The sequence below is a fragment of the Quercus robur genome, chromosome 6 (genome assembly GCF_932294415.1).
Source record: "Quercus robur chromosome 6, dhQueRobu3.1, whole genome shotgun sequence".
Classification (NCBI taxonomy): domain Eukaryota; kingdom Viridiplantae; phylum Streptophyta; class Magnoliopsida; order Fagales; family Fagaceae; genus Quercus; species Quercus robur.
In genome coordinates, this window is record NC_065539.1 from 41,888,228 (window position 1) to 41,913,460 (window position 25,233).

Consider the following 25,233-nt stretch of genomic DNA (forward strand, 5'->3'; position numbering starts at 1 on the left):
AATAACCTCTAGCCTTGCATCGTCTGTAAGTGTCTCGGCTAAAAACACTACAGCGGGATCTTTTGCCCGTATGATTTCGACAAGCTCTCTCCCTGTACGTAGGTTCCCAATTCTACGACAATTCCATACTAAACAACTCATTGCTTCTGGCGGGGCTGACCCTCAGCTCCCGCCACTACACAAGGTGTGTTGTCTTCACTACAATCCATGAAGTTGAAAGTTGTTTGTCATTTTTTCCCTTTGCTGGTGTCTTTCTCTGCGGGTCCAGGTAGGGATTGCACGGGTTGCTTGTTTTTTTTGTGCCCTATCTTTAGTAGTAGCACGTGACTTGTTTAGTTGTGTTTTACCACTTAACTTGTCACATGCTTTAAGGTTTTTGGATGCTGTCAAACCTGATCCCACATTGTAGTATAATATCCTTGCATTTTTTTGATAGGTAATATCCTTGCATTATTATTATTATTATTATTTTAGAAAGTTTCAACCTATGGCGTCCACTCTTGATGATAAAGATATCATTAGATTAAAATATTAATCGGTTTTTGGTGTAGGCATGGATTAAACCCTAGATCTCTTATTTAACCATCAAAGATTTTACCAATTGAATTAACTGAAACCCACCTTATTATGTTTTAGAGAGTGAGAGGAAGAAGATTAATGTGAAAATTCAACATAAAAGAGTTTATAATTACATTTATTTCTATATGACAATAAATACTTTTTTTTTGGGTATAATGAAATAATTTCATGTGGCATAGATCAATAGGTCCTATTGGTGCATTCTTTTCTATACGGTTTATAATTCTTTTTGTTTATTTGTTTGCATTCTCTTTTTTGCATTGCTATAGATGATGAATTAAATGTAGTTTAACATGACTAGAGGATAGTCCTTAAACCACTTTGTGACGTGAAGGTTATCCATCACTATCATTATCATATTTTAAGTTATTTTTAATATTATTCTTGAAAAATTACTTTTAATTTTTTTTGATGCGTGGATGGAGATATAATAGCATGCTCTCAAAAATGCAAATTATGGATTTTAGATTTTGTGTTTATCAGGAATACATGTACTTTTGAAGGGGATGAAAGATCGATTAAAGAGTTGAAGTTCTTTCAGATTTTGTTTGAATGGGCAAATGCTTCGGGTGTTGTTACTTTCATATCTCTGCCTGACATGCTTGATTTTTGTACTTTCACTGTTGTTTAGTTTCTCTTTTGTTGTTGCCTCTTAACACACTGCTTGTGTGCCTTGTTTTATCCTTTTGTCCTTATATCAATTTTCAAAGGAGTTTATTACTTATCAAAAAAAAAAAAAAACTTTTAACAATTGCTTAATAAAATAGTCTTGTTGAAACAATGTTTAATATTCATTTTCATTTCTCAATATCCTCAAATAACAATGCCTAATATTAAAGCCAGTTGTGACAGAATCGTAATATTGCTTATATAAGTCTCTTCGATTTTCAAGACCTTCTATCTCTTTATTTATTTATTTTCACTTGTAAATCCAAGTTTTCCATGTGAAGAGAATTGACCGATTGTATTGAACTACAAGGCACTCTCTCTTTTTCTTTTCTTTTTTTTCTTTTTCTTTTTCTTTTTTTCTTTTTTCTTTCTTTTAGATAGGAGAGTTACATTGCTCTTGACCTTTCTACCTTTCTTTGATAAAAACGTCTCCCACACAAGTCACAAGTTCAAAACTAGTATATATAAAATAGCACTCCTTTTTAACGCAAAGCTGTACTTCAATATCTTATTATACGTATGGTAGGGGATAAAACAGTGCAAAGTAGATTGGACAAGGAGAACTCATCCAAATTCTATGTATTAACCTGTTGTTACAAATTACAAGTTACAACATGTAGGTGCAAACACAAGAAAAATGGAAAAATACAAGAGAAACTAAATAAAAAATAATTTTGGATAATATTTATTTGCGAGAAATTACACAACACTTTGGATTGTGGTGCGATACTCGCTCTTTTTTAAAAAATTCAAGTTCTCGGTTGGCTAAGCTTTATAATAGGTGTAGACTTTCTCTAATTTGTCTCTTCCAAGATAAAATAGCTCAACAAAATTCATACGACTAATTTATTAATGCATTACTTGTACGTTGTTATCCATTTAGTTATCTTATTAGCCAAAACACACCAAATAATGAGATCACTAGAACGAAAAAAATAAATGTAGTTTGGGAAAAAATAAATCCATATTATTAGCATACTTTCTGGAGTACTAAAATAATGAGATCACTAGTACACTAAGGCTGCGTTTGTTTTGGCTGAAAACGATTTCAGGAAATCCTTTTACACCAGCATGTGTGTTTGGTAGGTACAAAAAATTGGGTCAAACGGAAATCTAATTACGCGTTGACTGTAAAATAAGGCCTCTCACCCGTAAAACCATTTTAGGTTTTATTTTACCTTCAAATGAATTACACCTCTCACACACTCTCTCAAAGCTTCTCACACGGACTCCTCATTGGTACTCTCCAAGCTCAGTTGTGGCCAAGCTTAGTTGTGGCCAAGCTCCACCATCTCCCTCACGCCAGACGCAACTCATCCTCTCCCTCACGCTAGTCCGAGCTCCACCACCCAGATCATGCACCCACCCCTCCGTCATCACCGATCCGCAAACACCCAAGACCCATCGCTCCGATCTCCAACGCACTGGCAGATCTGGCAGCCACCAATGATCGCCGATCTGGCCACCACCGACCACCAACCCACTCCTCACAAAAAAATACAAGAGAAACTAAAAAAAAAAATTAATTAATTCTAGATAATATTTATTTGGGAGAAATTACTCAACACTTTGGATTATGGCGTGACCCTCACTCTTTTTAAGAAAATTCAAGTTCTCGGTTGGTTAAGCTTCATAACAAGTATAGACTTTCTCTACATTGTCTCTCCCAAAATACAACAATCCAACAAATATCGTATGACTAATCTATTAACGCATTACTTGTTGATACCCATTTTGTTATCTTATTAGCACAAACACACCAAATAATGAGATCACTAGAACGAAAAATAAATAAAACCCATATTCATATATATAATATCAAATCTTATTCATTACAATATATACATATTTCAGGAGTACTCTTGATGACCACAAGAGAAACTAGAAAATGAAAATATAGTTTGGGAAGTGGTACATATTCATTTATTTATTTGATAGGGCATATTCATTTATTTAAGCAAAACAAACAGGCATTTATTTTTAATGTAATTTACCTTTACCTAAGGCATTTATTTTTTTAATGGTTGAACGAATATCTTGGCCGGCAGGAGTTTTAACTCCGCTGCCGCAAATATTTGAGCAGGCAATTTCACAATCCGTTTTAGTTGCCAAAGGATTCTGTTGCAAGCACTGAGGATTGCATGCCTGGTAGCAACTCTCTGCTAATGCCATCACAACCAGCGTGGAGGAGACGATAAGGAACATGGAAATGGCTTTCTTGGTGTCCATATCTTATATTGGTATCTTTTTCAAGAAGAAAATGTTATTGGAAAGAATGAAGAAATTTATGGTGCCTTTGGATAATATATGAAGGGCATACAGTAAATTGCAGCAGTTAAGCAACAGAGAAATATATAAAGTTGCTCCTTATGCGTTGAGGAGGTTGAAACAATGCGTGTTGGACAATTAAGACTCTAAATAAAGATCATCTGGAGTATGTGGTAAAATAAAAGGATTTTGAATTGGTCATGAATGTGATTTAGCTAGTTATAACTGATGTTTTCTAAATACAGTTTTCAAAAAAGTTATCTTCATTGTTCATGATAAGATTTTGACAATGGCTGAGAGAAACAGAGAGAAACAGTGGGCACATATTTGTTCAAACATTTCTATCTAAATTAAGGAGTTTATCTTCATCACAAAAAATATTCTCATACTTTAAATTTGAAACTTATCATTATATAAAAAATAAAAATAAAAAGGTACAAGAGCTTTACCTTATCATTATCCCAAAAAAAAAAAAAAAAAAAAAGTATTCCACATATTCTACATGTTTCTTGTAGGGACACGATTATTTAACGGCCCAAGAATGACGTTGGGCTCGTACAAAAAAGATCCCTCACAATATGATTTGTAGAGAGTGGGCTTAAAAGGCCTGCCTTTGATCACTGGGCGATGGTCTGGTCCTGATTTTTAGGGGGACTCATGTAAAAAAGAGGTTCAGCCTGGACATCCAAGCCCTACAACTTCGTAGCCTGAGGGATTGGACTCCTCGGAATTGGTCCGAGGAGCATTAAGGTCTTCCCCCGGTTACCCGGCGGTGGGTTTTTTGTGGTGTGCATACATCATTAAGGTATTTTCACCCCTGGAGTATTTCTCCTGGAGGTGGGATGGGAGGCTCTCTTTTTGGCCCTCCTTTCCTGATTACTCTACCTTTTCTTTTATACTAGCCTACGTTCGCTGTCCTTCGTCCACGTGTAGGGTCAACCTTTCCAAGACTGATATTTGTCCCGTCAGTCTAATCCCAGAATCGTTGGGGGCGGTTGATAAAGCCGAAAAATCTGGTTCTGTTAGGTGCAGAGTCTTATCTGGGAAGGGTAGTAAGGGCAGCTTTCCCGAGATATTTTAGACCTTCTTTCAAGTTTGTCCCTATACCTTTTTTACCCCTCTTCTCAATGAAACCTTGGGTCTGCCGAGGACTGAACTGTCCTCGGCTGCATCTCCGGGCCATTTTGTGCTTTATATTTTTGAGCTTGGGCCATAGCCTTCTTCGGCTTGGGCCTTTGGACTCCCCATGAACAAGTGGGCCTGGCCCATAAATTATCGGGCCCCACATTTCTTTTTGTAAATGTTTTTTTTTTTTAATCTCAAAAATAGAAATGATCTCCTAAATATTTTTTTATTTATATAATATTTTGAAAATTGTTCTTTAAGTAGGAGTCAAACACGTATAATATAAAAATTATCATCTGAAAACTAGTTTCAATTTCAATTTTCTGAAAATTGTTTTCATACTGTTTTGAAAACAAAAACAAAAATCCTCCACCCAAACAGACTTTAAAGGTTTAAAATCTTTTGATGGATTTGTCAAATCTAAATTCTTGACATTTTTTTTTTTTTTTTGAGAAGCAGATCCTTGACTTTTTTAAAACATATAAACAAAGCATTTAAATTTTAATCACCCAAATCCAAATCTACATACCCAAATTCTATCATCTAAACGCACCATTAGGAGATTTTAATTGCATTTAACTTGCTGTTGATTCTGTTTTGACTTCCTTTGATCTTTGCCTGATCTTTGTTGCTATTCTGAGATTAATAAACAGAGTTGTGGAAAATGATTTTGAAACAGTCAAAATTTGATGGAAATTAGTAGCCTAAAAATCTAGAAATCATCAATACTTCCTTATATAATCTTGGAGGATAAACATTGACATCATAGATAATTTACAAAATAATTTGGACAAATACAGTGAGTCTTTCTGTATCATGTTTCTTTATCTTAATTTAATATGAAACTACTTAGGAACCTAATCATTCTTATATGAAGGTAATTAAGTCTAAAAATAAAGGGGCTAAAAACTGATGTACACAACATGTATGTCCAAAGTTGGTTTAAAATTTTGAATTAAAATTGTACATACAATGTAAATAGATAAACCCCCAATATTGGTCTCGCCAACTCATTTGGGAGGGAGATCCGACTGCACCCAAATTGTTTTCTAGCAAAGAGGTCTTTTTCACAGTTACCATTTGTTGAATTACCATTGGATATTCATGAGTAGTGCCTCACATTAAATAATAATCATAAGAATTAGTGATTAATACATAACATAGTTGGACCCAAAATTATTGGCTTACACTTTTGGGTTAAGTGATGCCTATATTACTTAATTGTCACTTCCTTCTAAATAAAATTTTAAAAAATAATCATTTGGAGCGTTCCCAATACGTCATCTCCCCAACTTGCAGTATTCGAGCCTAAAATGGTGTGTGGGTGACAAGGTTTTCAAGGTTTCTTTTCCAATTGGAACAAGAATGAATGCGTATACTTGGAGTCTACACAAGTATGCATAGTATTATTATATAAGCTCATAATGCCTACACAAAGACGATCTTGGAAAAAGGCTCAATAAAGGAGCATAAAAAAGAACGGTATATGGATTTCATAGACTTGGTAGTGTGAGATTCCCATGTATAGATTGACACATGATTCTTATGGATAAGATAGGCCCATGGATGACACATTGATGAAGGAAAAAACCTATAAAACAAAGAAAAACTAGTAGGACTTGTTCATAGCTCACAAAGTAGTCTTTAAGCCGCAAAGAGGCAATAACTCACACGTGAATAGGAGATTATTGGGTATACATCTGTGAATAAAGTCACATGTTAAATAATAATGGCAAGAATGAATAGTCAATATAAAACATAATTAGGCCTAAATTCATTAACTTGACCATTTGGGTCAAGTGGTACGTTCCTATATGTTATTAACTACTCAATTGGAGTCTCCCCAATGTATTATCTCTTTAATACCATTTGTGGATTCTAATTCGCTTAATTCATAAAATTTCTTATTGTTGAATAAGATACCAAAATTTGATTCCAATCTCTACCAAAACCAACTGGCGTATCAACTTGATGATAAAGGAAAAAATTATTATCATGTATGGTATCAATTAAAAAAAAACAACAACAACAGCTGCTAATCACATAACTAGGACTTAGTGACCCTAGTAACATTTTCTTCAGTAAAACCAAACTTCTTAAACGTATCCAAATAAGCCCCACTAGCTCCAAAATCCTCCACTCCAATCACCCAACCTTGTCCTCCCACGTACTCCCTCCAGCCCATTGGTGAGCCAGCCTCAACACTAACTCGCTTTGAAACTCTTGGGGGCAAGACATACTCCTTGTACTCCTTTGCCTGTTGATCAAAGAGCCGCCAACACACTAGTGAAACCACCCTCACTCTCCTCCCTTCTTTCCTTAACATCTTGGCACTCCCTTCACAAAGGCATAGCTCGGATCCAGTACCAATCAACATTATTTCTGGCAAATCATTCCCAGAATTATCACTCACTATGTACCCACCTCTTTCAACTCCACTTGCTGATGTTCCTTCCAAGTGTGCTGCTACTTTTTGCCTTGATAGTGCAATAAGACTAGGAACATCCCGGTTTGCAACAGCCATTTTGTAAGCTCCAGCAGTCTCGTTGCCATCAGCAGGCCTGAAAACTAGAAGCCGTGGCACAGCTCGAAGGCCAGCAAGTTGTTCCACTGGCTGGTGAGTTGGGCCATCTTCCCCAAGACCAATTGAGTCATGTGTCATGATATAGATGACTCCGGATTTGCTTAAAGCAGAGAGTCGGATTGAATTCTTCATGTAGTCAGAAAATATAAGGAAAGTGGCTGCAAATGGTATGAGACCACTTCCATGCAATGCCAGACCATTAGAAATTCCGGCCATTGAGTGCTCACGAACTCCATACCTGCTGTTGCGGCCCCATGGGGAGTTGGGCTGGCTGAAGTCTTTGAAATCGTGGAGATAAGCTTTGTTAGATGTTGCAAGGTCTGCACTTCCACCGATTAGTCCTGGAAGCACCTTGGCAAGCTGGTTTAAGCACTTCTCTGAGTAGCCACGAGTAGCATCTACTGGTTCTGATGCAGACCATTTCTGTGAGACCATAACAATTACAGACTTGTAAACTCACACAATTATGTTGTAATAAATCTTTTTGAGGTGGAACATACTAAAAGAAGCAGGAACATTCTAGAAATAGTTAACTTAATATCAATTTAATTATTAATCTAACACTTCCTCTCGCACACTCTCCCCTCAATAAGTGGAGCCAATATGTGGAATTTTTAAATGGAGTATAGAATAGAGATAGTATTTGAATTTAGGATCACATAATTTGATAGCATGATAAATTATCAATTGTACCAAGAGTTTAAACTTATAGGAAAGTGTGAATTTAATAACTTAACCATTATTTTAACAAATGATCAATGTCTAATGTACTCTATCTCAAAGATACCAAGTGATTTCTCTCATTTGAAGTTGTGTGAAAAAACCGGCAATGAGCTTTCCCAGCCAGGAACTAGACCTCCATTGAGGAGAATTTTAAATTCTACAGACTCTTCTGGATATTTACTTTGGTAGTAGTTAAGCTTAGAGTACCACTCCTCCTCCAGTCTTTCTCCATGGTCTGTTTGAATTTGCAACTCCCTGCAACAAAGTAATAAGGAAAATTATATCATAGATTTCTTCCCCTTCTGGTAGAAATTAAATTGCTCTAAAGCATTATGTATAAGTTCAATAACCCAAACCTATACACCATAGGAAGGACATGGAATGGCCCACGATCACTCCAATTAACTTTTTGTTTCATTTTTTTCATATCATCTTCGTCGAAGGTACCATGATGAGCTTTCGATGTTCCTTCCTTCCCGGACAATTTTCCTATTAGTGTCTTCACCTGGAGAGAGGAAAAAAGAAAAGGAGAATAAATTATCAAACGAGTTGAATAGAAAAAATTAGCATTAAGGGGTTCAATTTCAAAGCATGCTACGATAATCTGTTACTACTTAAATATATATAGTTTGTTCAATCCACAAAATATTGCAAAACTTTATCCATTTAGTGAGTAAATTTAAAATTATGAGAATAATCAGTAAGTTTATGATGCCAAGATGAAGTAAAAAAATTCTTCTCTACTAGATTACAGACCCTGATGAAAGTCGGTTTCTCATTTTCACTGAAAGCAGAACAGAGGGCATCCTTGAATGAATTCATATTACTGTGTATGTTCTCCACAGTGATTGTATTCCAACCAAGAGCCTTGAATCGAGTAGATATATCTTCAGACAATGCTAAGGTTGTCGGTCCATCAATGGTATTATGATTATCATCATATATTAGTGTAAGCTTATTAAGCTTCCAATGAGCAGCCAAGGATGCAGCTTCATGAGATATGCCTTCCATTGCACAACCATCACCCATGATGCAATATCTGCATTGACAAATCGATAGATTCTCAAAGACAACATATCATGCTATTTCAAATTTTTTTGTCCGAGTTAAAAGGAACTAGTTTTTATACTTACGTCCGATGGTCAACAAGAATAGCATCAGGTTTGTTGAATCTTGCTGCTAAGTGAGCTTCTGCTAAGGCTAGACCGACAGCATTAGCTACACCTTGTCCAAGGGGGCCTATTATCAAGAACAGTTATTAGTTAAACAACTAAACAAGTATATCACTTAAATCCTAACTCCAATAATAAAATAACATTAATTGCGTATTAAAATCTGCAATTATATTATGGTTATGCCTTTTTCAACCTGTAGCCTAAATAATTTATGCGATACCTAGTGGTAAGAATTGAGATAAATGAATTTTGGAGACATTACCGGTTAAAGTAAACATTTTCTTAGCTAATCATGAATACAAGACAACTGATTGGAAAGGATTTTCTAATTATTTGTGGAATCAGCAATATTTCACCTGAATCTACTTTTAGTACTTCATGCTAATAGTGTTAATACCATCTATGGGTATATTTCTTCTACACATATGTATGGTTTGTCACTTCTATAAAATTGACATTGTTCCAATCACAGTTTATCATCTTAACAAATTGTAAAAAATATTGTGCAATTTTTCACCTTATATGGCAAGAATTTACCCGTTGTCACTTCAATGCCATCTGTCACCACATTCTCAGGGTGACCTGGGGTCCGACTCCCAAGCTTACACAAGCGTTGTTGATCTTGCAACTGGGAGGAAAAGTTCCTCCTTTAGTTAGCTTGATGAGAATAGAGTGAAAATTTTGCAATATGCATAGGATTTGAAATAGATCATCCAAGTTTTTTAGAAAGTCTAGAAAACTACTCCCACAATTTGAAATATGCATATACCTGAACTGATTGAAAACCAGCGATGTGAAGGCAAACATACTGAAGCAAGCAACCATGGCCAGCACTCAAAACAAACCTGTCCCTATTAAACCATTTGGGGTTTCTGGGATTGTACCTCATGACATGCCTATATAGCACATAACCCACTTCAGCCATTCCAAGCGCCATACCAGGGTGGCCAGCCTTGGCATGTTGCACCGAATCAACAATAAGCATTCTCACATTGTCCACGCATCGCTTATCAACCAATTCCTGAAATGATTCGTCGTCTAGCTCTGTGTCATTGTTTTGGTTTGATAGTTTGGATGGGAAAGCTTGTTTGAGCTCTTCAAGGCAAGAAAGTTTGTGGGATTTTGTTATGCTAGAATGGTTGGATTTGAGGCAACTATATGGTTTGAAGTTTGAACTGAGTTGGGAGTGTATTGATTTTGTTGTTATTATTACTTTGGGTTGTAAATTTGAAGGAAAGGAGAGGGAGAGATGGGTGCAAGAGAAGTGAAGAGAGAGTCATGGAGGAGAATTGGCTAGTTTCTCTTTGTTTTTGTGCCTGTTAGAGAGAGAGAGAGAGAGAGAGAGGTGAAGCTTGTTGGAGATGAGAAAGCTAACTAAGATACATGCATGTGGCGAATGTTAGGGTCAAAGGTGCGATATTGTGTCTGAACTCTGAAGCTGAGTTGGGCGTCGCATTGGTCTACACGTGCTGTGCATGCCAAATAGAAAGATGTTGAGTTGGCTCTACTTCAACCAAAATCCTAAAATAGAGGAAGTCATAATCCACGAGAATTCACTTTTCCACTTATCTTGAGCAGAGGAAGTGCAGGGATATAAATTTTATGTCATAGCTTTTGGTTCTATATTGAAAGTTCAAAAACGTGTACAAAACACCTTTGAACGTTTAGACCCCTAAATTACAACTTAACCAATACAAGCAATATGACAAACAACTAGTGTGCGGAAACTTAACACATGCTATAATACGAAATTGGTTAAAGACTATCTAAGCCATAACAAAATAAAACCACAGCAGATAATAAAAAGGCAAAGATAGAGAGGAAGGAAGATGCAAACACAAAGACAACACGCGATGTGTTATCGAAGAGGAAACCGAAGTCCTCGGCGAAAAACCTCTCCGCCGCCCTCCAAGCGGTAAACAATCCACTAGAAAATACAGTTGGGATACAAGGACAGCAATAGACCCTCCAAGCCTAATCTACCCAGTGCACCTAAGCCCTCCAAGCTTCTTGCTTCAACGAGGTTGCGCCGAACCTTTTTCTTTTCTAGCTTCCCGAATTCCGCTACTAGACCGTAGCATCAACCAATGAAGATTGGTTCCTTCCTAACTGCTTCCCAGAAATCCAAACAACTGTCTCACAGTGATGATGATGGTGAGAACCAGGTTTAGTATAATGCCTCTCAAGGATTTGACAATGGAGAGGAAGAGAGTAGAGGAATTTGAAGAGACTCTAAGGTATAGATTGTGGGTGAAACAATCTTGTTTTTCTTTAGGGTTTCTCTCTCAAAATTCTCTCTGGAAGCTCTCTTTCAATCGTGGGTGAAAGGGGTATTTATACTGGAGTGGGAGAGGAATGTGAAACGTCAGGTTTTACAAAACAGGGGTGGCTCGCGGCTTGACCTCGCGGCTTGACTAAGTCGCGAGATCCAGTCGCGAGTTAACCGTATGGCCAATTGTCCTGTTTTGTCCTGTAGTGCTCCAGCTAGCATGACTGTTCATCTTCCAGCATGCTTGGCACGTGTGCTGCTTCTGGCGGCTTGCAGCCGCGAGTCACCCGCGAGTCCCAGCCGCGAGTCTCTGTTTTCTTGCACACTCTTGAGCAATCTTCACTCTATCTCACTCACTACCCTTACAACAAACCCACCTAAATACAGGGTTACTAAATGCTGAATTACAAGCAAATTTGGCACGGAATAAAGCCAATTAGATGGTTGAATAAATTCAACCTTACATATATGAAAATGATTCTTAACCATTTAAGCTTATTTGAATTACTTATTCACTTTTCCACTTATTTTGAGAAGAGAAAAGTGCAGGGATACAGTGGCAGCGCCACGTACAAAATAAGGAACACCCTGAAAAATATTTATATTTAATCCAAAATTAGGAACACCTCCAATCCAAAATTAGGAACACCCTCAATCACAAAATTAGGAATACCCTCAAATTAAATAATAATAATAAATTATTTGTTCTACTTTCAAGCCAAAAAAAAAAAAAAAAAACCCAAAAAAAAAAATTTTGAACTAAAATTTGAAAAAAAAAAAAAAAAAAATTGGTAACAGAGCCAAGCCCACGGCAAGCCAAGCCCAACATAATACGAAGGTAGCAAACCCATGGATTCTCACCCAAAAAAAAAAAAAAAGAGTACAGAGCAAATCAGAAATCAAACCACGGTCACATCGTTGGCAGAGATCAATACAGTCTATACTCTATACAGAGCAAAAGCAAACCAAACCCCATTACCCAACATTGTAATACAGAGGTGTTTATAAAAAAAAATAAATAAATAAAAAAAAACCAAATACAGAGCAAACCAAACCCCAGACCCAGAGCAAACCAAACCCACAGTGAGACGGTCACGTCACTCGCAGGCGCAGCTCGCTCCATCGCTCGTCGTCCTCGTCTAGTTGTCATCGCTCGCTCGCCCCTCATCGTCGCTCATCGCTTGCCCATCGACGTAGATCGTAGATCACAGATCGCAGATCGATCTCACCGTCTCAGCTGCTCTGGTGCTCGGCCTCAAGGTATTTCTCTCTCTGACTCTCTCTTAGTCTCTCAGTCTCTCTCTCTCTCTCTCTCTCTCTCACTAAAATGAAAAATATGAAATGAAAATGTCTGATGTCTCTCTCTCTCTTTATTCTAGTCTCTAACTCAGTAACTCTCTCTCTCTCTCTCTCTTTTGAACTGTAAGACTCTGATTGGCTACCGAATCTTTACTCTCTTTTTTTTTTTTTGGGAACCAATCTTTACTCTTTAACTTTATTTTGCTTTTTGTCTGTTTTTTGGCTTTATCTTATGATTCTTATCCGTTGCTGTTGCCTGTTGGTCAATGACTCAGTGTGTGTTGGTGTTGGTGAGATATTGATTAGTAATGTGTATTGTGATTGTGAAATTTTCTGATTGGCAGGTTGTGATTGGGGGACGGTTTGTGCTTGTCTGTTGAGTGGGGTAGGGATAGATGGGCTGATGGGCACAGGGGGCCGGGTAGTAAATAATAATTAAAGCAGTGTAATGTGTTGCACATTACACTGCTTTTATTATGCTGCACATGGGATGTATAATGTTTGGCTCTTTTAGTGTAATGTGCACAAGGGACTAAACAATATAACAAATTAAAGCAATATAATTAATGACAAACAAATTAAAGTAATATAATTTATTGTTACGCTAAACAACAATAATTAAAGCAGTATAATTAACCAATACATTATAAAAGATAAATAAATTAAATTATGTTAGGCTAAATAATAATTAATAATTTTATAATTAATGAAACAATAATGTAACAAATTATAGTTTATAAAAGACAAACAAATTAATGAAACAACCAAACAACAATAATTAATAATTTTATTAATATTTCAAATAAACTTATAGTTTATTGTTTTTTCTTTTGCTAGAATTATGGACAAATATTTGATAAGAAAACCATGTACCCAAGATTCAGCTCCTGCGCAAGATTCATCTTCATCTTCTAAGCGAATTCGTGTTGACTTTAACTTAGAGAATCTTCCTTCAGATCCTGGGCTACGAGAAAAAATATCATCTTATCATCCTAATCATCATGATGAAATAAGAAGATATTATTTAACAAAAGGCCCTTGTCAACCTGTTTTACACAGTGATGATTACCCTATATCTTATTTTTCTGGAAGGCCCCGTCGATTTATATCCAAATGGTATAAAAATAGATACTGGTTGGAATATAGTATAGACAAAGATGTAGTATTTTGTTTTTATTGCTACCTATTTGGGCAAGATGTTGGTAAGCAAGGAGGAGGTGACACTTTTGTAACGAAGGGATTCAAACTTTGGAATCAGAAAGATAAGTTAAATTCCCATGTTGGAGGAGTTAATAGTGCTCATTACCAAGCTGTCTAGAAGAGTGAAGATCTATTGAAGGAAAAGCAACACATTCAAAGTGTTTTTGTTAAGTAATCAAATCAAGATAAAATTGAATATCGAATTCAATTAAATGCAATAGTTGATTGCATAAGATTCCTTTTATGCCGAGGATTAGCTTTTCGTGGTCACGATGAATCTCAAGGTTCAAGTGATAAAGAAAATTTCCTTGAGCTTGTACAATTTTTGGGGGATCACAATGAATCTGTCAATGAAGTGTTGCAAAAGCTCCGAAAAATTGCAAGCTTACCCACCCTGATATTCAAAAAGACATTGTGAATGCAATTGCACGTGAAACATCCAAAGCCATCATCAAGGATCTTGACAATGGGTTCTTTTCAATATTAGTTGATGAGTCACGTGATATCTCAGTGAAAGAACAAATGGCCCTCGTTCTTCGTTATGTGAACAAAGAAGGAATTATTATAGAGCGATTCCTTGGTATTGTACATGTAGCAAGTACTACCGCTTTGTCACTCAAACATGCTATTGAATGTTAACTTTGTGAACATAATTTAAGTTTATCGAACATAATTAAAAACAGTATATAAGACTTTCTCAAAAAAAAAAAAAACAGTATATAAGAATGTGTGGGGCCAGGAAACTTATGATCCGGCCCACGCTCTACTAGGGCCCAGGGCCCGTGCCGAGAAGGGTATTTGCTGAGGACGAATAAGGAAAGGCCGAAATGCCGAGGGCACAGCCGAGGATGACCCTGTCCTCGGCACTCCAAGACTTCAAAGGGAAAAGCAACATCTCGTTGAAGGCTGCCCCCAAAAAGCCCCCTGAAGAAGAGGCGAGTAAAATGGGACCCACGTGGGGGTACGGTGCAAAACTGGTTCAAGGTAAATACGTCCCCTCCACATTAAATGCACCCGCCAACGTCCTAACCATATTAATGAGAAAAGACGCCTGAATAGGGTGACTTCGATCATCGCAACTAACAAAAAGCAAGGGGAGGCAGTTGATGGGACAGGTACTGAAGTAGGCACCTGCCTGATCAATAAATGGAGGGCTAAGATCAACCCAGAAGGGCTATATAATGTGAAGGTTGATGCGCCAAAAAAAGGAGGCTGGGAAAAAAGGCCAAGAACCAGAGCCTCCCAGACCGCCTCAAGGAGAAAGACTCCTCAAGCGAACACGGTTTAATTCTGTATAAACACCACGACTAACCACTGTCCGATGATCAAGGCCTAACCTTTCAAACCCACGCTCTACAAATGATATTGTTTGGGCCTTTTTCCATGCGAACCCAGTATCACTTTGGGTCGTTACAAATTGAGTCCTTACAGAATGTACTATTATTATATTACATAGAATTATTTGGATAAGTTAGTGTTTATCGTTATGTATTTTATTTTTATTTTTTTCTCATATCATTTATTTAACATTTAAATTCAATCACATCCCCCATATATATCATTAAATTATTTATATTTCCACTCCTTTTTTATTTTAAAAAATTTAAAATATAATATTTTGGCTAAATTAAATAAAAAAAATTGTCCACATTAAGTGGAGTAATGCTAGGGAAACACCCATTCTCAAACCCAATGCATCAAAGGAAGAATAAAATACAAAACAAATCAAGTTAGAAACACTAAATTAAAAAAAATTAAAAAAAAAAACTAATAATGCATATTTAATATCATAGAATCATCATCAAATTTTGGAAAACGATAGGTTGCCAATGGAGAGAGAGAGAGAGAGAGAGATGGTATAGAAAAAAACCAATACAAAGTAATAAAGAGTAGATAAAGAAAAAAAAAAAAAAAAAAAAACCAAACGTCAATTAGTAATCGTTGATTGGAAAACAAATAGGTTGTAAGGAGAAGTAAAAAATAAAATAGAGATTACCGTGTGGAGAACATTAAAAACTTTACAGTGTAGTAACATAAACCGTTAAATTCACTTAAAAAATTAAATCAACAATCAACAATTAAATACAATCATAGTACTAAATTTAAATTTAAAACTAATCAAACTCTAACTATGGAAACCATATTAATCATAACTAAAAAAGAGATGTTCTCTGATAGTAGTAGAAATTACATAAGAAATAAAGTTAGAAAATTTAAAAATCCATTTTTTGACATTTCATTTAACCTTATATATATATCATGCACTATTACTTTCGAAAATCTAATGAACAATGCTACATCTCATTTATCGTCTTTGTTATGCAAATCATCAGCTAGTAAATATATGATAATGGTAAAAAGCGTTACAAATGAGATCACTAAAAAAAAAAATTAATTAGCCACTATCATTATAGAGTAGTAGTCTATAATTTTATGCATCCAAAAAAGTGGAATATATAGAGTTTTCTTAAAGGTATGTGTAAAGATTTACTATATATATGTGTGTGTGTGTGTGTGTGTGTGTGTGTGTATAAAGGTAAAAGAAGTATATTTAAGGTTTTTATTAACTTAAAAACTAATGAAAAACCAATGGTTAATAACTAAAATTATAGTATTAAAAACATATTTAATGAGATCGTCCTAAAAAAATTATCACGCGCAATGCACGGGTATGCGACTAGTAATTAATTAAAAATAGGAATAGAAGTGAGATTGAATGCATTAACGGGGTTCATCAAAAAAAGAATGCATTAACGGGCTTAAATCAATAATGGCCCGTTTGGTTAGAGATTTTTAGTATTATTGTTTAAGTATTGTAGAAATACGCGTGGGTTAAAAAGTGCAGTAGGAAAACGTGTTTAAGTGTTTAAACACTGAAAGTGAAAACTGTTGTTTAAACAGCAGTACTAAACATCCCCTTGAAGATACAACATTTTTCACCATTTTTTTAAATTATGAAATAAGTTTTCTTTGGATTTATTGTTAAGTTTTTCCTTGCGAAATAACAGGGCAATCTCACTTTGAAGATTTTCAGTTTTTCTTTTTTTCGTTTTTAGTTGGTAAGTTAAATTACACAAGAAACAATTACGAATTTGGAAGTCTATAGGCGTGTGCGTCCCAAAATTCCACTCCTGTCGACGTAAACAAAAAAAAAAAAATATATATATATATATATATATATATTGTGGTTTGCATTCAAGTAATGAATGGGGCCAAGAAAATGGAGAAAACAGAGAGCTATCAATTCACACTAGACAAGACTTGTACCGTACATGACAGGAAATAATGGCCAAGTTTTTGTGAAAGAGACAAAAAAGAAGAACAGTTGTTTTCACTTCGTGAATTGGAGGTGATCATGTGATGACAAAGAAGAACACAAATTTAAGTAGTACACAAATTTTACTCCAAAAATCTTCCACATCAGTCTTTCTAAAATTGTGTATATTTATACATTTGCTACAGTAACCGTGCATATATACACCATTACTGTAGCTTTTGTATACCATTATTTTATTAATTTCATGTTTTGCGCTTTTTTTTCTCTCCCTTCTCCTCATCGTCTTTTTCCTCAGATACACACAAACACAAACACACCCACACACAAACACAAACACACAGACAAATCAACACAAAAATAGACAAACACACCCACACACAAACACACCCACGCAGACAAACCAATAGAGAGACAGATCAATGCTGGCGGCGGAGATCAGTGCTTGTGGGTTGACAGAGTCCGTGCTTGTGGGTTTTGATTCTTGTGTTGCTGGTGGGTTTTTTATTATTGTGGTGGAGATTGGTGCTTATGGTGGATAAATTATTTGACCATGAGAGGAAAAGAAAGAAGAAGATGCTTGTGGAGGGAGGTGATTTGACTATGAGGAAAGGAAGAAGGAGGAGTTTACCATGAAAGGAAGAAGAAAGAAGTAGAAGAAGCCAGAAGGACAAAGTTTGGTCTGAGTGAGAAATGAGATAAGAACAAAGAAAAAGGGATAAGTACAAAAGAAAAAGTAGTACTTTGGAAAAAGGGATAAGTACAAAAGAAAAATAATAACTAAAAATTAAAAAATATTAGTATTTAAATAGAGGGAATTGTAAAATAGATGAACTAATGTGGGTACTTTGAAAAAATGGTAGGGTAAAATAGAAAAAATAGGTTTTTAGTATAAAATAGATGAAAAAAGTCCATAGACGGTGAACCTCTGTTTTTCTATAATGATAGATCTACGTGGGAAGGTAATCAAGCCTACGATTCTAATAGAATATCATTTTCAACTTTATAGCAAAACCTATTTTTTAATAACGGTCTATTTATTAATTAATTATTTTAGAAAATTTTCTTACTACTATTGTGCTTCTTCTTTTTTTAATAAAAGTTTTTAAAAGCATTTTCTAAAAAAAGGGTATTTATTAAATAATTATTTTAAAAAAATTTCATACTACTATTATGTTTTTTTTTTTAATAAAAAGTTTTTAAAAGCATTTCCTAAAAAAAGGTATTTATTAATTAATTATTTTTAAAAAAATTTCATACTACTATTATTATTTTTTTTTTTAATAAAAAGTTTTTAAAAACATTTCCTAAAAAAAACCAATTCTATTTAAACAAAATACGTGTACCATAAACGACAAGGAATAAATGGCTTAGTAATTGTTTTCATCTTTAAAATAAATAAATAAAACCACTTCGGATGCTTGACTAGAGTCACATTAAACTTTTTTTAATGTGAAAAAACAATGATAATATATATATATATATATATATACACACACAATTTTTTACACAATTTTTTTTTTTTTTTTTTTAAATGGGATACTTCCACACAACAACATGACTAGGAGTAAATGCCAAAACAGAGAGCTAACAATAGCAACAATAGTGACTAGAAATGACTTGTATAGTACATGAGAGGAAAAAATGCCCATTTCATTGTGCAAGGGAGGTGATAGCAGAGAACAATTTACTGGCATCAAGCAATTATTATATAGTCCAAACTTCTAAGACTTCAACTTTTCAAAGTCTTTGGGAGTTCCAAACAATGACCAAAGACTTGTGAAACGCTAACAGTAAGTCTACTAATCTAAACCACACATTTTCAAGGTTCATTGAATCCTTTAGTAAGAATAGTTGTATTTTGTTTCTCTCATACAAATTCATGGCAGATATCTTTCATTCAACCACCGTGTGTTTTGCCAAGTCTTTTGGTCTTTGCTCGGAACTTCCACAAGACTTGGGAAGTTATAGTCTTGTCTATTAACCAGTGTGCATTTTCAAGGTTGATGAATGACTGAGTCGAAGGGAACGAACAAGAAACTGAAAAGAGAAATAAGAGAGTTTGGGAAGCAAAGAGAAAAGGAAACTAAGAAGCAAGAGAATTTAGATTAAAAAAAAATAGAGAATCAATTGAATTAATTCATCTCAGTACAAATATATTATTTATATATAAGAGCTAGGCTTAACTACTTGCTTCTTAGTTTGAATCCAAAGTAAATTAAAATTTTTTTAATTTACTTTGGATTATGAGGAAACACTTGATCAAGAAGCAAGCCTAGATCAAGTGTTTCCTCATAAACCCCTTTTTCTGGTTTTATATATGAACTGCACATCACACTCATCATGGTGAAGTTCTATTTTTCGTCCATAATTTTTCATTATTTGTGAATTCTAATGCATAAAATTGTTTATTAAAAAAAAATATCATCATTTTAAAAGAAAAAAAAAAGTTCATGTAGATCATGAGGATCGAGAATTTATTTAATTTTCAATAAATTGATATTTAATTTATTTTTTAGTAAAGAATTTATTGTAACATTGAAAATTAATAGTTGGTAATGATGCTCAATTGCAAAGTCATCTTGTTGAGGACCAGATAAAAAAAAAAAAAAAAAAACAACGAAACAATCTTTTAGCTGGAGTTAGACAACACATACCCAAATATTGAAATCCCAACTTTAATTTTGTAGTCTAAATAAGCAACAAGCCAATTTCTCAAACCAAATACATAGTTATAGTGTATAACCAAATATAATTTAAGTGGCCACTTCAATGTTTGAGTTTTTAAGGACAAATTTCAATTTTCAGGGTTGATTTTTAATTTTTGGGGGGCCAAGAATTTTTTTGAAACAAAATTCTCAAATAACGGTCTATTTATTAATTAATTATTTTAGAAAACTTTCTTACTACTATTGTGCTTTTTTTTTTTTAATAAAAAGTTTTTAAAAGCATTTCCTAAGAAAAACCAATTCCGTTTAAACAAAATAGTTGTACCATAAACGATAAGGAATAAATGGCTAAGTAATTGTTTTCATTTTTAAAATAAATAAATAAAACCACTTTGGATGCTTGAGTATAGTCACATTAAACTTTTTTTATTATGAAAAAAAAAATGATAATATATATATACACAATTTTTTACACAAATTTTTTAAAATGGGATACTTCCACACAACAACAACATGACTAGGAGTAAATACCAAAACAAAGAGCTAGCAATAGCAACAGTAGTGACTATGTACAGTACATGAGAGGAAAAAATGGCCAATTCATTGTGTAAGGGAGGTGATGGCAGAGAACAATTTACTGGCATCAAGCAATTATTATACAGTCCAAACTTCCAAGACTTCAGCTTTCCAAAGTCTTTGGGAGTTCCAAACAATGACCAAAGACTTGTGAAATGTTAACAATAAGTCTACTAATCTAAACTACACGTTTTCAAGGTTTATTGAATCTTTTAGTAAGAATAGTCGTAATTTGTTTTCTCTCATACAAATTAATGGCAGATATCTTTCATCAACCATCGTGTGTTTCGCCAAGTCTTTTGGTCTTTGCTCGGAACTTCCACAAGACTTGGGAAGTTATAGTCTTGTCTATTAACCAGTGTGCGTTTTCAAGGTTGATGAATGACTGAGTCAAAAGCAACGAACAAGAAACTGAAAAGAGAAATAAGAGAGTTTGGGAAGCGAAGAGAAAAGGAAACTAAGAAGCAAGAGACATTTAGATTAAAAAAAATAGAGAATCAATTGAATTAATTCATCTTAGTACAAATATATTATTTATATATAAGAGCTAGACTTAACTACTTGCTTCTTAGTTTGAATCCAAAGTAAATTCAAAGAATTTTAATTTTTCATGATTTATGAATTCTAATGCATAAAATTGTTTATTAAAAAAAATATCATCAATTTAAAAGGTAAAAAAAAAAGTTCATGTACCTCTTGAGTATTGAGAGCTAAACTTTTTTTTAATAAATAATTTTATGCATTAGGATTCATAAATCATGAAAAATTATGGACAAAAAATAGAACTTCACCATGATGAGTGTGACATGTGCAGTTCGAGAGCTAAACTAAAATTAACTTCATTATTTGTTTATTAAATTGATGTTTAATTCTTTTATTTAAGAATTTATTGTAACATAGAAAATTAATTGTACAAGCCTAAATTTTTGGTTAATGGGCTAACTCCTATATTGGGCTCACAATTTATTTGTTATGGTAGGTATATGGATATCCTACAATGGGAAGTTCCTTAGAACCAAAGTTAGTGTTTTTGATTTGGTTACCTACGTTCCACCTATGACTGTTTGTTCTCAGTTTCTCTCACTCTTTCGGCTCATAATGTTCTAGTTCTTTACTCTCAGTGTCCAACCCCTACTTCTTCTCCTTCTTTCCCTATTTATACCCTTAGTGGATTAGGAATGATTAGGTTTAGTATTTTTCGTGCAAGTGTGGCCCTTCAGGTTATTCCTAACAGACTTGGGCCCCACTTTGGAAATGGGGATTTCAGGCTTTGGGACTTATAATAGATGCCGAATGTTGCTCGGCAGCGATATCCCCCAAGGCATTACCGAGGTACTCCTCAAATCGGACCTCGGACAAGATTAGACCTTGAGAACTAACCAATCCGAGGCCCAATCTCCCGAGCATTATGGATTGGGCCCACCATGAAATTGGTATCAGCCCTTTAGCCCATGGGCCTACTAATAATGGGTTGATGACCGTGCATTAATAGTTGATAATGATGCTTAATTGCAAAGCCATCTTGATTGAGGACCAAAAAATAACAACTAAACAATCTTTTAGATGGAGTTAGACAACACATAACCAAATAGTGAAGTCCTAAACTTTAAATTTTGGAGTCCAGATAAGCAGCCAACCAAAGTCTCATACTTATGTACTCCCGGAGTATAGTGAAATAATGTTTTCTTCTCTCATATTTATGGTAAACATCATGATGAATTTAATAAGTGGGAATATGAGAGGAGGAAAAGCTATTTATTGTTCTCTAAGAATACTTAAGAATTACTCACAAAGCACACACACAAATTAGCCATGTAAGTATGCACTTTCATTTGGTGGCTGCATTTCTGGGGAAAGTGATCTACCACAATAACCATCGCAGCATTGAAGCGCTGCCTATTAACTCCACCATCCTTCACTCTCATGATCTCAAGTCTCCTTATGGATCCCTGTGGGCTGCAATAGAACCCATCACTCTTTCTAAAGAGACAGGATCCGTACTAAAGAAAGACTTGACCCAGCCCATATTTAAATTTTTTGTAAAAAATATCTCACAAAAACTTTGAAGCTAATAAAGGTCCAACCTGTAACATTACACAATGGGTCATCACTCACAGTAGATATTTGGACTTGTCCAACCCCTCTATGCTAGCTAAGTTTAGTCGAAGCTAGAGTTGGTTTAATTTACTAAAAAATAAAAATAAAAAATCTTCTATTAGAGAGGAAGTAACTTTTTTGGGGGAGGGAGGTGGAGGGGGAGGGGGAGGGGGAGGGGGGTGGGGGGCTACATGATCTTGTATATTGCATTTTGAAATAGGAATTGAGTTTTTCTATGACCACAACAAAATATCACTACATTTTATCAACTTGTTGATGTGTTAATCCACCATAAGTCAAGATAAAATAATATAAAGATTATTTCGAGACCCACCAAAACTGAAAACAAACTTGTTATGAAAAATGTTGTGAGATTTTGTGAAATAGGGAGTGAGTAGGGAATTAGAACAAATGTTTGACGTCAAAAGAAATACAATGTTGGCAACAAAGCGATATGATCACATATTAGATTAAGTAATGTGATTACCCTAAAATGGTGGTAATATGAGATTACAACTAAGATCTATATAATGACTGAATTCCTTGAACGACCTTTCAGGAATTCCAACTGATTTGTACTGGAAGCTGAATTGGCAAAATGCACTTATGGAACTAAGCAGGGGTCATCATTTTCATAGATGTTCCTCGAAGAAAAAAAAAAATTAATTCATAGATGAAAAGACATGTTTCAAGCCACATGAGCCACTATACATAAATTTTTTTTAATGATATTTTAATTCCCTTATCATTGCTCGACTCATATCTTCCACTCTCTTCTTGATATTTTTCTCCAATGTGATGCTGAAAATCAAGGCTATACACATTGATTCTATTGAATTTCTTCTATTTGAATATGAAAGCTTCACAATCTAACCTTCAAACCGTGCATCCATTTCTTTCCAAAAGAAAAAACAAAAGCATTGTGTCACAATGCAATTAGTTAATCAAATCATCCAGATGACATCATGGCCAAGTGTCACATTAACTAAGCCAAGGCTTGAGCCATTATAGAGCAATGAGATAGCTGCTGCTCATATAGCTCCCGGAAAATACGGTATTTGACATCATGGAACTTCCACCTTTGGGTCTTTAGACGGATGAATGACCTGCAATATTCAAACACGTACAGTACGAATCTATATCATATCATATCATATCATATACTATATATAATAGCAGAAGCCTTTTCCTGCAATTAAAGAGGTGCTGTCATGTAGGAAAAATGTTCATCTAAATTTCAGCCACGTATAAGTTAAAAAGCAATAAATTATATTGTTTGGCAACGTTAAAACACCATTTAAAAGCCTCTCGGTATAAAAGGAAAACTAACCGGTTAAAATACAATTAAAAGGGCTTGCAATACTCCCAAAAAAAACTTGTGCTACAGAGAACGGAGAAGGGGAGAGAGATCGAGAGATCAAAAACTGCACGCTCTAAAACTGAAACCCAAAATACGCGATCATCCATTCTTTCCATTTGTTAAAACACAAACGGCCAAAAGAAAAGATTTTGCCTGCCGATAAAAAAGAAAAAACAAAAGCCCATTGAAATATTTCCACAGTTTGCAATCAAGAATGAAAAGATGTCTCTCACTTCCGAAGAGGAGTCTACCCCGCCCATTACGACATGCTTCTGATGGGTACCTATTCTTTTTCTTTCAAAATTTTTCCCAAATTTAGAATGAAAATTTGGCCTTTTATCTATTTTCAAAGTTACATTTTGGTTCCTGATTAAAACTCAAAAATTAACAAGAGTTCCCTCTGATTGTTGATTAACAATGCCTCCGACGGGTTCCTATTCTTTCTCTGACTTTTATTTTCCACAAATTTAAAGTTAAATTAGTTTTGTTATATGTTTTCCACTTATACAATTGCAATGAGATTTTGTTTCCTAAAATTAGGTTTAAGGAAATCGGAATTATGATATTTGACTATTTTTATTAAATATCTTCGGTAATTTTTTGTGAATTCTTCTCTTTTGGATTTAAATCATTCAATTTCTTTCTCTAGAGATCTAGAGTCTCCAATTTGATCAAAGCAAAGGTATTAATTTCTTTTCCTTATATTCTCTTTGATTATGGTTTGCTATCAATTTAGGAATTTGGATTCATAACCCTTTTCCTCTCTATTTGTTAAAATCAGGGAAAACACTCACAATATGAAAATCCTACCTGAGTTTTATTGGCCTCTTACCTATTCTGTTTTTTTAAGGGGAGTGAAATTGTGGGATTTTGAAATCTGATAGAATAACTTTCTCTATATATTTTTTAAAAACAGACTTTTAAGTCTTGATTTTGTTGTTTTTGATGTTGGATTTTAATGGGTTTAAATTGTGAAATCTAAAAGTATAATAGTAAAAGGAAATGCATCAAGTTCTAAAGTTTTTTTTTTGGTCTCAAATTTCAATTACATTTGTTAGTATACTTTTCTAATTGTGGATTACTTTTGGTATTTAAATACCATGAAATTACAGTAAGTTGTGAAGACAAGTAGAGAATCTGTCATGTAGCCAGAACCACTACAGGTAAAGGTTTTTGTTTATTCATTTTTAAATTATGCCATAAATTGATTTTTATGTTTAGTCATTTGGTTGGATAGGTTTGGATTTATTCATTTTAGTTAGATTTAGATTTGGCTATAGTAATTGGGTTAAATTTTTTTTTTTTTTTTTTTTTTTGGTAATGAGCATTTTTAAATTCGTGCTTTTGGTGTTTTTGTTAAATTCTT

The 25,233-nt window shown here is 34.4% G+C and overlaps 2 protein-coding genes across 4 annotated transcripts in view; both read right to left on the bottom strand.

Annotated features, from left to right (window-relative positions):
* LOC126688813 (pleiotropic drug resistance protein 3-like) overlaps nt 1-25,233 on the bottom strand; it is an 83,633-nt gene that overhangs the window by 32,196 nt on the left and 26,204 nt on the right. The window lies entirely within an intron of this gene.
* On the bottom strand, nt 6,542-10,251 carry LOC126688814 (transketolase, chloroplastic-like). 2 transcript variants are annotated; one of them, XM_050383678.1, is made up of 7 exons: nt 9,893-10,251; nt 9,661-9,751; nt 9,082-9,187; nt 8,705-8,987; nt 8,305-8,453; nt 8,013-8,203; nt 7,504-7,648 (listed from the first exon to the last, which is right to left on the bottom strand). In XM_050383678.1, exons 1-6 carry the CDS (start codon nt 10,106-10,108, stop codon nt 8,026-8,028), a joined length of 1,023 nt encoding a protein of 340 aa, XP_050239635.1. In that variant the 5' UTR covers nt 10,109-10,251; the 3' UTR covers nt 7,504-7,648; nt 8,013-8,025. The 2 variants fall into 2 exon arrangements, with proteins under 2 accessions (XP_050239634.1, XP_050239635.1); XM_050383677.1 differs by lacking the exons at nt 8,705-8,987; nt 9,082-9,187; nt 9,661-9,751; nt 9,893-10,251 and having other exon boundaries at nt 6,542-7,648; nt 8,130-8,203; nt 8,305-8,443.